The sequence below is a fragment of the Nyctereutes procyonoides genome, unplaced genomic scaffold (genome assembly GCF_905146905.1).
Source record: "Nyctereutes procyonoides isolate TBG_1078 unplaced genomic scaffold, NYPRO_anot_genome, whole genome shotgun sequence".
In the NCBI taxonomy this organism is placed as follows: domain Eukaryota; kingdom Metazoa; phylum Chordata; class Mammalia; order Carnivora; family Canidae; genus Nyctereutes; species Nyctereutes procyonoides.
The window spans coordinates 41,540,570-41,559,332 of NW_026575140.1; the positions used below are offsets into that span (position 1 = coordinate 41,540,570).

An 18,763-nucleotide genomic window follows, 5' to 3' on the forward strand; every position below is an offset into this window, starting at 1 on the left:
GGTTTTTTCTTGCCCAAATTGAGAACTTCTCTGAACTTCATAACTTAAGAGCTTTCCTCCTCAATACCATTATTAAGTTAAGGTTTTCTTTCCAGGCTGCAGGAAATATTATGTAAACCCTAGCTCATATTGGGTGGCTCATTCTTGTATGTGTTTCCTGAGGTGAAGTCTTGGCATTCTATTTCTGCCATTTTGGTTTCTGTCTCTGGCTTGTTAGGGGAAGAGTTTTGGATTATTTAGTCACATTTCGCTGTCTTTATACTGCTGAGATATTTAGGCTGAAAGTCTGTATTCTTACTTATCTTTTGGAGGAGTGACAGTCATTTAATTTTTATTATTGTACTCCTCATTATCACTACAAAAGCTTTATATGGGATTTCTGTAGTAAGCCACATTATCTTAAAATCAGTGATAAAGTGCATGAAAGAGAAAGTGCCATGGAAGCAGAAAGTAAAAATGAGGATAATAGAAGAAAGATTACCTTGAAAAGAATATGAAAAATAGAGATAGGGATGTATGCTGGGGAAGAAAGTTGCCACTTGGAAAGAATAATTGGTTTTTAGGGACACCTGGGTAGCTCAGTGATTGAGGGTCTTCCTTAGGTTCAGGTTGTGATCCTGCCTCTTGGGATCAAGTTCCACATCAGGCTCCCCACGGGGAGCCAGCTTCTCCCTCTGCCTGTGTCTCTGCCTCTCTCTCTCTCTCTCTCTCTCTCTCTCTCTCTGCGTCTCTCATGAATAAATAAAATCTTAAAAAAAAAAGAATAATTGGTTTTTAGCAGTGTATCTCAAGACTCTCCTTTCTGCAGTTTTCCCTCAGCCTTATGTGACATATTAGGATAGTTCTTTAGGCCTCCGTTCTCTGCTTTTTCCAGTTTCTTTACTTCTTTCCAGACTAGCTCTTTGTCATTATAGTAACCAAAGAAGTACCTCTTTGAAATGTAATTAAGAAAGATACACTTCTATTTTTTTAAGGTTTTTTTTTTTTTTTTTTAATTTGAGAGAGAGACCGAACACAAGCAGAGGGAGGGGCAGAAAGAGAGGGAGAAGCAGACTCTCACTGAGCAAGGAGCCCAATGCGGGGCTTAATCCCAGGACCCTAAATCATGACCTGAGCCAAAGTCAACAGACATTTGACTGAGCCACCCAGGTGCCCAAGGTATGCTCTTAGATTATTGGGAAGATTTTCTTTATATCAGCCTCAACATATAACTTATGTCTGTATTTGGCTCCATTTGCACAATGGAAATTTCTTTCAGTCACTATTCAATCTTAAGGCATGAAGTCTGAAAGGAAAGTGTTAATGAGATTCTTATTCCATGTTTGACTTACTAGCAATATCAGACAGCTGCTTAAACTCATCAAAAATATGGTTGTATTATGTGTCTTTTAATTACAGTTTTTAAGAGGAGGCCTAAGATCAGTAATCCAAACTGAAAATCAGACGTTCTACCCAAAGAGTAGCCATGAGCTACTCTCATTATTTTAAGTCAGAAGAATTTATGCATTGCACATCAACCCCAACCCTCCCTCCTACCAATTTTTTTAAATATTAGTGAAATGCAATAAAAATAATTGCTTATAGGTAACACATAATTGTGTTAGGATATGAAGTGTCTGCTGTTTCTTCAGAACCACCAAATAGTTTGATTGCTAACACAGTTGCATTGTATACAGTAACACAGTTTCTGTTCACTCCAACATCCAAACTTCACATCCTTCTTGTTGCTACTCAGTGTATAGCTTAAAATGTCACCCTGCAATTCTGTACTTGGAGTAGGGTTGGGATTTTTCCCTTAAACGGTTTGTTTAAAATGTTTTACTTTGCATTGGGGAAATTGATATAAATTTTTCCTATATAAACATGTACTGAAAAATAATTTATTGAGAGTATATGTAAATCCTATGAAGTTTGAGGATTGCAAATCAAAAGGTATTCTAATAGGAAAACTTCTAATAGGTACCCATATGTGGTTTTCCTCTTTAAAGAAAAAAACTCTTATTGATTTTTTTTTTTTGGCATCTATAGAGTAAGCAGAATGATGTAATGAAATCCTTCTGTATAGCCATCATATAGTTCAGTGGTTGCCCACACTCAGTCATTTGTGTGTCCCCATACCTCCAAATATCCACCCCTATGCAATTATTATTTTTATAGTCAGGTAAAATTTACAAAAAAATAAATGCACAGATCTTCTCTGTACAATTCTGACCACTGTATACACCTGAATAATCCAAACTTCTATCACTTCTGTCTTCCCCAGAAACTTTTCTTATGTACTTCGCCATTGGAACCTCTCCCATCCTGGGAGCTGATACTACATGGATGTTTTTTCTTTTTTTCCTACTTTCATTAGTTTTTCCTGTTCTAGAATGTCATATATATGGGATCATATAGTATGTAGTCTTCTATATCCAGCTTCTTTCACTTTGCATGTCTGTGATTCATCTGTCCTGTTACATGTATTAGTAGTTGGTTACTTTTTGCTGAATAATATTCCATTGTATAATCACCACAATCTGTTTATCAGTTTACCTGTGGATGGACTTTTGGATGTTTTGCAGAGTTTCGAATAGAGTTGCAAGGAACATTTGTGTGATAGGTCTTTTTGAGGACAGATATTTTCCTTTTTCTTGGATAAATATTAATAGTAAGTTAATGAGACACAGCGTAGTTGTGTGTTACAAAGAATCTGCCAGCCGCCTTTCCCAAGTAGTTGGGCCATTAAACATTCCCACCAGCAGTGTATGAGCATTCTGGTTGCTCCACAACCTTAGCTCTTCTGGTAGGTTTGTAATGGTTTCTCATTGTGGCTTTAATTTACATTTTCTTGATGACTTAGAATGTTGAGTATTTTTCTTCTTTAGCAGCCAGTCAGATAGATTATTTTATAAAGTGTCTGAGCCTTTTCCCCATTTTTAATTAGGTTGTTTGTTTTTTTATAATTGAATTGAATGTAGAAGTTCTTTATATATCCTGGATACTAGTTCTTTATCAAGTGTATGATTTATGGATCTTTCAATCTGTGACTTGTCTGTTCTCTTAAGATATCTTTTTATGTATAGAAGTTCTTAGTTTGGATGAAAACATTATTTATTCATGTTTTCTTTTATAGTTACTGTCCTCGTTAAGAATCTTTGTTTATCTCCAGTAATTATAGTAATATTGTCCTATATTTTCTTCTAAAAACCTTATAGGTTTAGCTTTTATGTATAGTTCTGTGATCCATCTTAAATTAATTTTTGTGTGTGCTGTGAGATAAGGGTTGATGGATTTTCTTCCATGCGAGTTCCTAGTTGTTCCAGCACCATTTGTTGAAAAGACTTTTTTTCCCTCATTAACTTCCTTTGTACCCTTGTTAACAATAAAATAACCCTATAACTGTGTCTGTTTTTGGACTCTCAGTTCTCTTCTATTAATCTGCCTATCATTCATGCCATTACAACACTGTCTTGATTACCATATCTTTATAGCAAGTCTCGAATTCAAGTAACACTAAATCCTTGTTTTGTTCTTATTTTTAAAAATTGGGATGCCTGGGTGGCTCAGCGGTTGAGCATCTGCCTTTGGCTCAGAGTGTGATCCTGGAATCCCGGGATCGAGTCCCACGTCGGGGTCCCTGCATGGAGCCTGCTTCTCGGTCTGTGTCTCTGTCTCTGTGTCTCTCATGAATAAATAAATAAAATCTTTAAAAATATAAAATAAAATAGTCTTGGCTCTCCTAGGTCCCTTGAATTTCCAAATGAATCTTAGAAGCAACTTGTAAATTTCTGTTTGTTTGTTTTTAAAAGCCTGCTGGGATTTTGATTGAGATTGTATTGAATCTATAGTTTAATTTAGGGAGACTAGACATCTTGACAATATTGAGTCTTCCAAATTATGAATGTGAGATCTCTCCATTTAATTATTTTTCTAAAATGTTTCATAATTTTCAGTGTAGGACTTTTAAGTGTATTCCTATGTATTTTATATTAAGTACTTTTTATAAGTCGAATTTTTATCGTTTCATTCTTATTTGTTGCTCGTATATAGAAATACAATTGATTATCATGTATTTGTGTATTGACCTTGTGTCCTATAATCATGCTAAATTAACCTACTAGTTCTAGCAGTTTTTGTTGATTCTGTAGCATTTATGGAGGTAGATGATCATTTCATCTGTGTATAGGGAGTTTTATTTCTTCACTTTCAATCTTTATGACATTTATCCTCCTTCCTTCCTTCATTTTCCTCTCTCTCTCTCTCTCTTTTCCCCTCAATCTCAGAAGCCATTTGGTGTTGGATGATTAAATAACAGCTTAGCTATATGTAGGTTTCTCATACATACCCTTTATCAAGCTGAGGAAATTCAATTTCTAATTTGATGTGAGGTTTTTCCTTTTAAATCGCAATTTGACATTGTATTTTGTCAAGTGCTTTTAGACACCTATTTATGTTATCTATATATAATTGGGTTTTTTTTTAAGATTTTATTCATTTACAGAGTGTGTGGACAAGGGTGCAAGTGGGAGAAGGGGCAGAGGTAGAGAGAGAGAGAGAATCCCAAGCAGACTCTGAGCTGAACCAGGGAACCCAGTGCACAAGAATTCCAATCTCACTATCCTGAGATTATGACCTGAGCCGAAATCAAGAGTCAGACTTTTAACTGACTGAACCATCCAGGCACTCTCCACTCTTACCTTTTTAAAAGATGTTATTTATTTTGTTTTAAAATGAAATGTAAGTATAACACAAAAGGACACTCACTAAATGGGATAGTCAAAACTCCTTACCCTAATATTCAAAGTCCTTCATTATATGATCCAGCTACATTGAACTACTTAAATAAGTCTTCGAATCAGATGTGCATTTCCTTCATTCCAATCTTTTGCCAGTGTATTTTATTCATTATACTTCCAGAGACATTTTAAAAACCTAGCCCAACTGTTTTGGCATAAGTTCATTACATTATTTTTGTTATTACCATAAATACCCTTATTTAGATCAGATGTCTCTTCTTTGTATAGATTTTTAAAAATATTTTATTTGAGAGAGAGAGAGAGAAAGAACACAGTCAGGGTTAGATGCAGAGGGAGAGGGAGAGGCAGGCTCCCCTCAGAACTGGTAGTCCAATGCAGGACTTGATCCCAGGACTCTGGGATCATGACCTGAGGTGAAGGCAGACTCTTGACTGACTGAGCCACCTAGGCACCCCTGTATAGATTTTTTAAAATGCTAACCTTAGGTAATTGGCCTGAAATTCAAAGGTAAAGATGACAGAATGGAAAAACAAGAATATTAGTTATTATTTGTTTAAAATGTACTATTTTTAATAAGAGAGATGGCTTATAATACCAGATACATTTTTTTTCAGATCTATTACTCATATTTACGTATACCTACATAAGGAAGTGTCTGAGAAAGTAGGACTCTAGAGAGGAGGTTTTTAACATTGCCACTTGGATTTTTATCTGCCTTCACTGCTGCAGAGTTTAGAATGAGAATTGGGTGCTGGGAAATTATTTTGGAGAGAGAGGAAGGTGGTTGTGCTATAGGTGATTTGAATGAGTATTAAGCAAAGTAGCAGGAATCCCATTCCAGCCCCATACCCGATCAGAGGAGGCTTTGGGATAAGGAGATGCGAGTTTGGATTCTGGCTCTGCTGTTGTCTTCCCTAGAATCTTTAGACAAGTCCCCACATTTGAGTCTCAGTGTCCTCATCACCAAAGTGCAGGAGCACCTTCCTTGCCCACTGGTCATGCAGCACAGCACAGTGTGACGATGCGAGACTCTGTGTGAGACATGCTTTAAATATGTACATGATCTGATCCTGACTCTATAGGACTGATTCACTGACAAGATTTGTGTCAAACTTTTTTTTTTTTTTTTTATTAAAGAGAAGCTGAAGTTGGGAGGAAGGGCATTAGGAACTTTGATGAAGTCCTTTGATGACTGATGAGGTTTGTGGCCATGCCTGTGGAAGGGTCAAGGAAAATATTTTGAAGTTAAGAGAGGAAGAAATCTGATAACAGAGGGACTTGGAGTGGAGCTCTAATTAGATCATTGTATGAAAGAAGCAAACATTAAGTGGAGCATTACTAGTTTGGGGGATGTCTTGACTCATGGCATGTACCGATGTTCTTGGAAGAAGAAATTCCGGGTCAGTGGTCACCTGAGTCCTATTCGCATATGTGACTAATAATGCCACCAATAGAGGTGACTTGTAATGCCTCAGTCTCCTACGGAAACATGATTCCTTTCCAATATTAATGAGCTATTAAGAGGTAGATTATACTTCTGCTTTCATTCACTTACCCTTTCCTATGCCCTGCAGGTAATAGGAAATTATCTACAGGCACCCCCTTCCTTTTGATCAGGTGAACCAACCTGTGGCAATTGGGACAACTTCCACAGAAACACTAACAATCAGAGCAAAACATAAATGTAATTTTTTTGCTCAATTCCTTGAAGTCGGTATTTTTCAGAATTGTCAAGATTTAGAATTCAAAAGAACATCTTGTTTTCTGAATACATCAAGTTTAGAGAGAGGTGAGCTACATATTACTATTACTCTGCCTTTAGAAGGTATTTCCATTTAATTAGATTTGTTGGAGAGAAAATAAATCTCTCACGCTTAAGCCTTTTAAATGAATCTGTTCCTTTGGGAACATTTTACTTCACAAGAAATAGATTACACTGAAGTTGCAGACCTCATTTCAGCACTGCGTCATTAAACTGAGTCCTTAAAACCTGCTCCTTTGCCCAAAGTATTAAATTATTGGAGCTTGATGTGTATTATTTTGTCTTTCTGAGAAAAAGATTAATGTGACGATTTATTCAGAAATATTTTTTCATTATAGTGAAATTGCTTTCACGTGAATTTCAGTCATCTTCCCTGTTCTGTCCAAGCCTTGCTACCTCTCTCATCTCTTCCTCTCTCCCATCTGCAAAACTGACAGTGGTTTGGAAAACTGATGGTGGTTTGGAAAACAAGTGAGCATCATTCTTCATGGGGGCTAAGTGCCCAAAGTTTTTGGAAAGAGAAAATCTTCTACAAGGTCTTTGAACAGGACCTGGTTACTTCTGTAACATATCGCCTACCCTCCCCAAAGCTATATAGTAAAGTACCTGTGGCTCCTAGAAAGACACCTGCAGTTTCCTACCTGCCCATCTTTTCATGTGCTTTCCCCTGGTCCTGGTGCTCTTCCTGCCACTCACGTCCTCCCTTGCCTGCTAAAATTCTGTCTACGCCTCAAGACCAACCCACCCATCTCCAAGAAGAGATAATCACTTCTTACTTTATATCTATATTTATCATATGGCACTGTAATGTTTTGTTTCCAAGACTGTCACTTACTAAAGTACCAGATACTTGAGTGCAGGAACCATATCTGACTGAATAAAGTAATTCCTATAATGTGACTTTCAGAGAATCTGGTATCTAGAATATCCCTGGTGCTCAATACATAGTAGCTGTGGTAATGATGGTAATGAAAAGTCCTGTGTCCTCATCACTTAGACAGTGACTGTTGAATAAATGAGTAAATGGATGGATATAACATATCTATTATACTTCTATTGGAAGAAGCAATTGGAATATTTCTTGTTCTGGGTTTTCTATTTTGTGAGGCCCTGTTAATTGGATTTAAAATTTCCCAGGATTAAAAATGAGTTGCTTATCCTATGACTTTTTTTAAAAAATCTCAGATAAATACCCTTAGGAATGTTTTCTATTTGTTAACAGGACAGGCTTTTGGACTTAGATTTGGCTATAAAACTGGCTCTAGATATGTCATTATTGGTTAAGTTCCTTAAAATCACTACACCTCAGTTTCTCCATCTGTATAATCAGGTGATAATGCATTCCTCTACTGATTTGTGTGAGACTTAAGTGAACTAATGTATTTAGGATGCATGTATATGGGCAGCCCTGGTGGCCCAGAGGTTTGGTGCTGCCTTTGGCCCGGGGTGTGATCCTGGAGACCCCAGATCAAGTCCCACGTCAGGCTCCTTGCATGAAGCCTGCTTCTCCCTCTGCCTGTGTCTCTGCCTATCTCTCTCTGTGTGTCTGTCATGAATAAATAAAAATAAAATCTTTTTAAAAAGATGCATGTACATGCAGTGTGCCTTGTATGTTGTAAGTTGTTAAATAGTGTTATTACAAAGTAGTAATAAAATATCAATAGAGAAGAACAAACATAAAATCACCTCAAATCCCACCAGACGTATCTTCACTGTTGACATTTAGTAAATACAGAGCTATCTTTAGACTCAGAACTTTTACATAAATGAAAATAATGTGATCGATAACATGATATATTATCATTTACTTTTTTTCACTCAATATCTTTTTATAGCAGTGGATCTAGGTCTGTGTCATCCTTCTCTTCCTTTTAATGCCATAGTTTTACATTTATCAGCTTAACAATGGCAAATATAATAAACATTTTGTTGATGAGTATATGGTTTTTCCATTTTTTCTCTATTATACATATAGCCATGATAGACATTTTGATCATTTTAGGATAAATTTTTAGCAGTGAAATTGTTAGAATAAAAAATTAACATATAGGGGCGCCTGAGTGGCTCAGTCAGTTAAGCATCTGACTCTTGATTTTGGCTCAGGTCATGATCTCAGGGTCATGAGATCAAGCCCCATGTTGAGCTCCACACTTATCAGGGAGTCTGCTTAAGACTCCCTATCCCCCTCTCCCCATTCATGCTCTCTCTCTTTCTCTCTCTCTCAAATAAAGTATTTGTAAAAAAATTAACCTATAAAAAGATTCATCAAGTTATAAACACTTTTTTTTCATGTGTCTTATACTCAATAAAAGACCTTATTAAAGGAAAAAAGTTAACCTGTAGATTCCAATGTCATGAAATGTAAAATACAGAATATATTTAAAAGTAAAGTAGGGAGAAGGACTCTCAGATTTCATTATCAAGAGTTCTAGTTACCTGAATTCCATCTCAGTTTTCTAATAATAATTTCTCAACTGTTCATAATAAATCCTTCTACTTCAATAAAAGAATGGGCAGAGGTGATGGTGTTGAGTATTATATTATAACATGATATTCAAACCTCAGGCAAATCTGTTGCTTGAACTAAATTTTAGTTTTTGTATAATTAATATCTCTAATCCCAGCTTAAGTTAATTAACTTTGACTTCCAATTTGGTAAGTTTTTTAAAATAGATTTAATTGAGTTGCTCTCCAGCATAAATTTATATTCATGTTCAGTTGAACTATGAAAAATTGAGTTGTATTTTTGAATAATTAATTTTATTGAAACAAATCTCATTAAAGACCTCTAAGTGAAAGTTTATGTAGTATAACAAAAGGATTTACATCCATTTACTTTTGCTGAATCTTGCTGTATTAACCCTAATTCTACAAATTATAAAATAAGGCAATTAAGTATCCTATCTTTAGTACCTAACATAAAGGATTTACCTCAAAATAGTGTTTTCTGGATATTTCCTCCCAGTAGCAGAAATCAACCTATGAAGAAAAATATGAATCATATAGAAAACCCATTTATAATATGACTTCTGAGTTTTATAAAAACAGATGTTTCTCATTTGAGGCTATTGTTTTCAATATCTAGACCTGCTGTTATTGTCCCTGAATGATATAACTCATCGAACTGGATATTCAGAATTTAGGAAAAGATGAGCGAATTTACCCATGATAAAATATTAGTGTCCTTCTGGGACCAGGAATCACTGAGCTGAGATTGAAGTTACAGACCGCGTGTAGGATCTCAGAAAGCCCTTTTTTGTCAGTATTCAGGAGAGTAAGCCAAACACAGATAAGAAAACCAGAATTGTAGCTCAAGAGCATAGAAAGCTCTTTTGGATAGAAAGCCTTTTTCCTTTGTCTTTTCCTCCTTTCTTTTCCTTTTGAATGCCAAGATAAGTTACTAAGTGTCTGAGAGAGCATAAGACTTAGGAGATAGAAAGAGATATGTCACTTGAATGTATAAATTAATATATAGAAATAGGCACCACAGATACTCTATGGGTGGAAACTTTTTGATAGCAAAGAACAGAAAGTAGTTCAAGGTAATTTGATCAAAAGGGAGAATTTATTGTAATAGTATGGATGTCCCTTCTAGAACCCAGATACCAGGTTGCCTGGGGGCCTCTGGAAATGATGGCTTTTCCTGCTCCTTTATCCACATGGCCAAGTATGGTCACCTCACAGAAGCTGAGAGATGTAGAGAATCGTTTTGTCTCTCAACGTGCATAAACTGAACTGTCCCAGAAGAAGTAGGACATGTGTTTATCCTTGAAGAGTTCTAGATCGCAGATTTTAAGATAATAGATAGATAATTTAGGTATAATGGGAACACCAAATCAGAACTAAGGATAATTCTTTCCACCAATAAGAATACTATAAAAAATAAAGACATCTCTAAATAAGTTATTACTCTTTTTATATATCATTGAGTCACCTTTGAAAGGAGAAACTTTGGGAAAGGCACTTCTCCATTTACTGGAAATAAATAGAAAATGATGATGTGGGCAGCCCCGGTGGCTTAGCGGTTTAGCGCCGCCTTCCGTCCAGGGCCTGATCCTGGAGACCCGGGATCAAATCCCACGTCGGGCTCCCTGCGTGGAGCCTGCTTCTCCCTCTGCCTGTGTCTGCCTCTCTCTCTCTCTCTCTCTCTCTCTCTCTCTCTCTCTCTCTCTCTCTCTACCATCTCTAATAAATAAATAAAATCTTTAAAAAAAAAGAAAATGATGTTTTTCTAATTTCTAGACACTCTGAATGATCACTCATATTCTTAAAGGATAGGAGCAGTATTTGCCCCCAAATGAAATATTTTAATTGTCTTCCTTTGGCATGAGTCAGAAAAAATTAAAATGGTGATCAGTCTAGATATAATATCTGTACAACAAAAGAAAGCATAAGTGTCTACTATTGTTCAGGTTGCAGTTTGTACAAAGACAAAAATATAGTGTTAGGGGATTCCACTTTGCATTTAGGACTTGAAAAATCTAGCAGTCAGCTATCAGGCATTTCCTCTTTGCACTGTGGTATAATGCTTGGATTCTGAGCTCTGTATCTCAGAGTTCTAGGACCCAAGATGGTAGGTCACCAGCATTCTCCCATTCCCACTCAGAGTTGATTTAACAGACATCTTTAGAAAAATGACTTTCAAATCATCTGATTTTTATGTGCACCATGCAGATGGGACCTCTAGGTATGCCTTAGGATTATGAGCTTTTAAACAAATAGCTAAATCACCAAGGGCAATTGCTTAAGCTCATGGAATTCCATAATACCCCAGTTGCTCTGAGATTTAAATGAGATACTGTACCTAAAGAACTTAGCATAATGTTTGGCACCAAGTAAGCACTAGATAAATGATAGCAGTTATTAATTAGAATTAACCTGAAAGACTTCCAGGAGGTGTCGGATGCTTGCTTTTTTGCCTATGCTATATATAGAGGATGTCCTACATCTATTTTTAAAGAATAGTGCCCTCAGGGGATCCCTGGGTGGTTCAGTGGTTTAGTGCCTGCCTTCCGCCCAGGGCATGATCCTGGGGTCCCGGGATCAAGTCCCACATCAGGTTCCCTGCATGGAGCCTGCTTCTCCCTTTGCCTGTGTCTCTGCCTCTCTCTCTCTCTCTCTCTCTCTCTCTCTCTCTCTCTCTCTCTCATGAATAAATAAATAAAATCTTTAAAAAAAAAAAAAAAGAATAGTGCCCTCAGAGAACAGCAGCTTCTCAAAAATAGAAAAAGTGACAGTCTAAAGTTAATTGTGCATAAAATGCATCATATTCTTTCTAATTACTTACTGAATTTTCTCTGGAGTGTGTTTCCTTTAGTGATGAAGAAATATAAAAACTGCTTATGCAGTTGGAAGCTATATGTGCCTTTCATTTAAATGGTGAAATTATTTTATATTAAATAAGATCTACAAAAACACAAAAGAGATCTTACTGTCTTGGAACTCAGAGAATGTGAATGTGTTATTTCTGAGATCAGAAGAAAGGCTTTGTCTTAAATTTTTAAATCCAGAGATCTGCATTTCCCTTTTTGATTTAATCCAATTCAGTCAGGTTTCCCTCTGTCTTGAGTTTCTTGTTCTGTTCCCAGTCTTGCAGTGCATAACAGCATTTCTCCAGAGGCCTCCAAACCCTGGCAGGAGCAACTGCCATAACAGTAAATGGCACAGTTGTTTGGCACTGGAAAAAACATCCACAGCAAGTAAGCTCTTCCACCTTTATACAGTTATAGCCCCTGCCTGGATGGTCACAGACAGCACAGTGAAGGCCTAACCGTAAATTTACTCTGAGATAAATTAAAATGAATGACCCTCTTTCTTCATTCAGGCTGTAATTTTTCCCTCTAAGAATAATAGTACCATACATTGTATTCTATCAAAATGGAAGATCACAGCTAAAAAAGCAAACATATCCATAAACATGAAACAGCCTAATTTTCTGTACATTCAAGCTTTTGCTAAAAAAGACGACTTTAAAAAGAAAAAATTCTCAATCCCTTTGAAGGCTGGAGCCCACCTCAGAGAAAGCATACTAGCAGTTGATCAGTGGAGTCCATGCTGGGCTCTGAAATCCAATACATCCTCACATAGTGCCACTGTGCGCAAGTTACACAGGACAGGTTGGCCAGTACCTGGCGGCAGACACAGTTCCTGCCCTCAAGAAGTTGACCTCCATTCAGTAAATGCTGTGTGCCTGCACTGGTGCTTACCTTCTAACAAGGATTGACTTTACCTTGCAAGGTGAGCTGTAAGTGCAATATGAACATTTTTAAATCTAGGGGCACAGAATTCAAAGACTGGAAGATTTAATAGGTCTGCTTCCTGAAAGCACAGGCCAGACACACTGTGGAAGACATTGGCAAATAATTGCCTGAATGACAGACATTAAATCAGGCATATTCCACATGTCATCTCATTTTTAAATTGTTCATTTTAAAATTATTTATGAGGTGCCTAGATGGCACAGTCAGTTGGCATCTGCCTTAGGCTCAGGTCATGATCTTGAGGTCCTGGAATTGAGCCCCACGTCAGGCTCCCTGGTCAATGGGGGAGTCTACTTCTCCCTCTCTCTGTCTCCCCCTCCTCCCTGCTCTGGTTCTCTCTTTCTCTCTCAAATAAATGAAAATAAAATTTTAAATAAATAAAGTTCCTTATTTATTGTTCATTGTAAATGAAAGAGATTGAGAAATATGGTTTGCAAAAGAAATGATCATGGCAGACATACTATTTTGTAACAATTAGGTTTTGCTGTTTAGTACATTTGGACATGTTCTGTGTTGTTAGGTATTTTTCACACTGCTCTGAATTACATGACTTATTTAACCATTTTTTCCCTTATAACTAAGTTCAATAAGAAGATGTAAATATGAGAAAAATAAAACCATGAAAGTATTAGGAGAAAACATTATTGAAAGGGTGGGCACTTGAAAAGTTTTTGTTTTTAGAGTGGTAAAATTGAGAGGAAAGTACAGAGATTTCCCATATGTCCTTTTAGATTACCAATATCCTCCACCATAGTAATAACATTTGTTGACAGTTGATGAATCTGCACTGACATATCATCCTCACCCAGGTCCATAGCTTACATTCTTGGTGTTCACTCTTGGTGGTGTACTATTCTGTGGTATCAGATGTATAATGGCATGTGTCCATCATTGTAGTATCATGCAGAGAGTGGGCACATTTTTAAATACATAATATTAAAAAGGTGGGATCCCTGGGTGGCACAGCAGTTTAGCGCCTGCCTTTGGCCCAGGGCGCGATCCTGGAGACCCGGGATCGAATCCCATGTCGGGCTCCCGGTGCATGAGGCCTGCTTCTCCCTCTGCCTATGTCTCTGCCTCTCTGTCTCTCTCTGCGTGACTATCATAAATAAATAAAAATTAAAAAAAAACATAATATTAAAAAGGTAAAAACCTTAACTGAAAAGATGAGTAATTTTGAACACTCCCAAATTAAAAATTCTTTGTGTATTAAAATTATTATAAATGTAAGGGCACTACCATGTAACTCTCACAACAGTTTAATTTTTATTTTCTTTAAAGATTTTATTTATTCATGAGAGACACAGGCAGAAGGACAAGCAGGTTTCACGCAGGGAGTGGGGAGTGGGACTCGATCCCGAGACCCCTGGATCACGCCCTGGCCTGAAGGCAGGCACTAAACTGCTGAGCCACCCAGGGATCCCCTCACAATAGTTTTATGAAGTAAGTGCTTAGATTCCTTTTCAAGAGGCAAAAACCAAGGGGCACCTGGGTGGTGTGGTCAGTTGAGTGCCGACTCTGTTTCAGCTCAGGTCATGATCTCAGGGTCCTGGGATGGTGCCCTGTGTGAAGCTCCATGCTTAGCTTGGAGTCTGCTTGAGTGATTCTCTCTCTCTCTCTCTCTCTCTCTCTCTCTCTCTCTCTCCCCTTCTGCCTCTCCCCACTGAGCTCATGCATGCCTGTGTACTCTCTTTCAAATAAATAAATCTTAAAAAAAAATACTGAGGCACAGAGATATAGTGTGGAGATCAATGGGTTTCTGGGAGGTTGATAATCTTGGTGAATACAAAAGCTGATAGAATGAGGGGCATAAAGAGGAGGTGGTTCCAGTTTAGTCTCTGCAGCAGGCTTTGATGCGCATACCCACATTAGCCCTTCAAGATGATGGATGAGCTTCATTTCAGACAACTCCATCCTTTGAAGTGTTCATTTCCATACACTTTATCGTTAGAGCGGCTATGACAAAAAACCCTTTCAGGTGTGTCTTCAAACACAAAATTTCAGAGACGTCAAGGACAAATGCAAGTTACAAAAAGTGGAAATCTGTTTTTTTACTATTCCTATATAGTGTACTATTCTTCCCCTTAAATAGAAAATTTCAAGTCCTCAGTTACATTGGGACAGTATAGATTAATAAATACTTATTAAAGAGACAGGAGGAGAAAAGGCAAAAACTGTGTGAGCTATTATCAGTTGGATGAAATTAAAGATTAATTATGGCTATCATCATAGTTTTCAGTGGAAAAACCTGGAGTAAAAAAAAAAAATTAGAATGTAAATGTTTTTAAATCATGTTTAGCTGAATTCAATCTAGTTAAAAATCCCACCACTTCTTGGGTAAGAGCAGATGGCTCATTGATTGTGTATAGTAAAATGTTTCCGTGCAGTTGATCTAAAATGTGATTTAAAATGGGGATATAGTATTTACCTCCTCTGGAGTAACAAGATTTATGCTTTGTAATAACCTTGACACATTTACAGAATCATGTTTAATGGGCCCTCCAGAACTCTGGTGAATACCACAGTTTGGTCTGTTTTCTACATTTTTAGAATCTGGAAAAGCTGTAGGAAATAGATTTCCCATAAAGTTTTTGCAGTTAGCTCAACTACTGTTTTCTAGAAGTTTACCAAGAGTCAAGGACTAGATATTTTTTATTAACTGCATTCAAAACTGAATTTAAAAGATGGTAATAGGTGTTTAGAATTAGTATTTGAATCTGTACTATAGAGAATATTAAGATTTTTAGCGTTAAAGAGTCCTACATGGACCCACCTAAAAAAATGAATGGACTTCATTGATAATTCCAAGTATGTATATACACATCTGTTTGCACAAATGTACAAATATATACATGTATTTTTATACAAACTATACATATTGCATTTTTACAAGTGTGTTTTATTTTTTCCCAAATAGATAAACAATCAGATCCTGTATGGAAGAAGTCACCAAAATGCATCTGCCGTTATTAAGACTGCCCCATCAAAGGTTAAGCTGGTTTTTATCAGGTAAGACAGATATACATCTGGTTTTCTAAAATCTAAGATTTTTTTCTGGAGATACATTTTATAAGACCATCTTATCTTTGGTTTGTCTAACAAAATCACTGTATCCTAACAATACATTTTCTTTTTTTAACCATTACTTTAAGGAAAATAAAGATTGTTCTAGTTTTGAGGTTTTCTTGTTATGTTTCATATGATTGAATTAGTGGTTGAGACTAGTATTTGTATTCGATTTTTATAATTTCTTCCCCTCCTGGAGCTGATTGTCCATTCTATAGAAACTTCTAGCTTCCTTTCCTCCTGTCACTGTCATGTGGTATATTTGCTGACTCATTAATGTCTATATTAAAGAATAGGCAGGAAAACAGAACCCAGGAACATTTTAGAAGCTTCAGAGTAAAAATACTGGTGAGAGGGCAGCCCCGGTGGCTCAGCTGTTTAGCGCCGCCTGCAGCCCAGGGTGTGACCCTGGACCTGAGATCGAGTCCCACGTCGGGCTCCCTGCATGGAGCCTGCTTCTTCCTCTGCCTATGTCTCTGCCTCTCTCTCTCTCTCTCTCTCTCTCTCTCTCTCTCTCTGTGTGTGTGTGTGTGTGTGTGTGTGTGTGTGTGTCTCATGAATAAATAAATAAACTCTTTAAAAAAAAATACTGGTGAGAAATCCAGAGGGGAGTGGATATGAGCTTTGCTCTCTAGAGTCGTGTGGTATGTTTGGGGTTCCACATTTTTCCATACCTGCCTGCTACCTGACTGTGTCCTTTTGGCTTAAGTAAGTCAGAATTGGGAATTGTCATTGGTGGTAGCTATTGTTCCCTCTTCAGCAATGGAATGTTTGATTCCTTTTATTGGACCAAAGTGACTGATGAATCTGAATTACCAGCACATGATGTAACTAACCCTGTATGTTAACTGTTGCTCTATTTCTTTTCCTTCTGAGTCTCAGGTATCAGCTATAAAATGAAAATAATAAAGCATCTACCTCATTCATTGTGATATGTCAAAAATTTTAAATGTTGAATCTACTCTTTCACATGGAGTAATGAATGAAAGAGTGTTACCTGGCATTGCCAGAAGTTACAAAATTAGAGTTAGATGCTGAAAACATGAGCAGACCTGAGGAAAGGGCAGCCACTCAAAGAGATGAAGGTGTCCATTGACAGAAATCCATGGAGGCTTACAACTTGCAGAGCGTCCTGTGAAGGTTTTGTGAGCACATACAGCACTCACCAGTGTCTGCACTTCATGCTCAACATGTGGTGGCAACTGCTACAGGTGCTGTCCTCAGCATTGCCTACCTCTTCAACACGGGCGGGACCTTTATTATCCATGCGGGGTCATCCCAGTTTAAAGAGAGCAAAAGGAAAATTGAATGGGATCCAAAGGAAACCATCAATGCAGTTAAGTCATTGGGAAATAGAACCCTCCTTCTTCAAGAAAGAAAAGTTACATGATTTGAAGTTATTTAGAATACAGAAGAGAAACCTGAGAATTTTATTTTTTTAATTAATTTTTTTAAAGATTTTATGTACTTATTCATGAGAGACACAGAAAGAGAGAGAGACAGAGACACAGGCAAAGAGAGAAATAGGCTCCCGGTGTGGGACTTGATCCCGGACCCTGGGATCATGCCCGAGTCAAAGGCAGATGCTCAACCACTGAGCCAACCAAGTGTCCCGGAGAATTTTAATAATAGTAATGAAGCCATATTAATTTAGCATCTGATGATTTCAATTCTGATCATTCAGAGATCAGAATCAAGGAAATGATTTGTTCAGTAAATTAATGGTGTAAGCATGATTGAGGATGCCACAGAATACTTCTTTACTGGAAGGATTTTAAGCGACTTAGAAGTATCAATATACATTCAAAATATGTAATCTAATTATGAATCTTTCTTGTGTGGTCGTTAAATTATAGCGCCTAAGCACATAGCATTCAGAAAGCTTTATTGAATAAATTTCCTTTCAGTTCATTCTAAGCAATTCCAGATTATGTATTCTCCAAAGGCAACAATCATAGTAAATTAGTTTATTTTGTGGATTTAAAGATACATAGAAAAAAAAAGATACATAGAGATAAGTCATTATTTACAGTTTCTCATGTTTAAGTCCCTTTCCTCAGTACTTTCCCAAATAATCTAAGTTGGAAAAAGTTTCTCTAGCTTCCTTTGTAGGCAGAAAAAAAGATGTAGGTGTGATTTTGAATAATCTATTGTATCCACCTGAGTCTGTGTAAAGAAAAACAAGTTTAAATTGAATCAAGACAAATGTATGCACTGCTGACAGCCTTTTGTTTGATTCAATAGATACATATCTGGTGATTTGTGTGCAACATTTTATTAATTAATGCTTCAGTTTCCATAAGGGAAGGAACTATTCATTCAACTATTCATCTGAATAGTTCTTACCTAAAGTGACAAATTCTTTTTAAAGCAAGCCTGAACTCTAAGGCTTAGTGATTAAAAGAGGCTTGAAACCATGGATTCACTCTGTCTTGGTATGAAAACTGATTCTAGGAGCAGCCCGAGTGGCTCAGCGGTTTAGCGCCACCTTTAGCCCAGGGTGTGATCCTGGAGACCCGGGATCGAGTCCCATGTCGGGGTCCCTGCATAGAGCCTGCTTCTCCCTCTGCCTGTGTCTCTACCTCTCTCTCTCTCTTGCTCTGTGTCTCTCATGAATAAATAAATAAATAACCTTAAAAAAAAAACTGGTTCTAAAATACCCCAACTATGTGAGCTTGGCCAGTTTCCTGACCTACAGTAGGCAGACGATAGATATAGTGGTCTCGGGGCTCCTGTATAACTCACTTAAACAGCCAACTCTTAATTTCAGCTCACATCATGATCTCAGGGTCCTGGGATCCATTCCCATGTTGGGCCCCACACTTGGCAGGATGGATTCTCTCTCTCCCTCTGCTGCTCCCCCTCCCCCTGCTCATGCTCTCTCACTGTCTAAAATAAATGAATATAAAAAAAAGTCAAGTGATTGTGTGTGTGTG

At 37.2% G+C, this 18,763-nt stretch overlaps 1 protein-coding gene across 4 annotated transcripts in view; it reads left to right on the forward strand.

The window, feature by feature from the left end:
- The window catches only part of PATJ (PATJ crumbs cell polarity complex component), a 354,647-nt gene that overhangs the window by 214,166 nt on the left and 121,718 nt on the right, over positions 1 to 18,763 (forward strand). For all 4 annotated transcript variants that reach the window (XM_055305729.1, XM_055305727.1, XM_055305728.1 and 1 more), the window contains one exon: positions 15,679 to 15,770. In XM_055305729.1, coding sequence (XP_055161704.1) covers positions 15,679 to 15,770 — 92 coding nt within the window. The remainder of the gene's footprint in view (positions 1 to 15,678; positions 15,771 to 18,763) is intronic.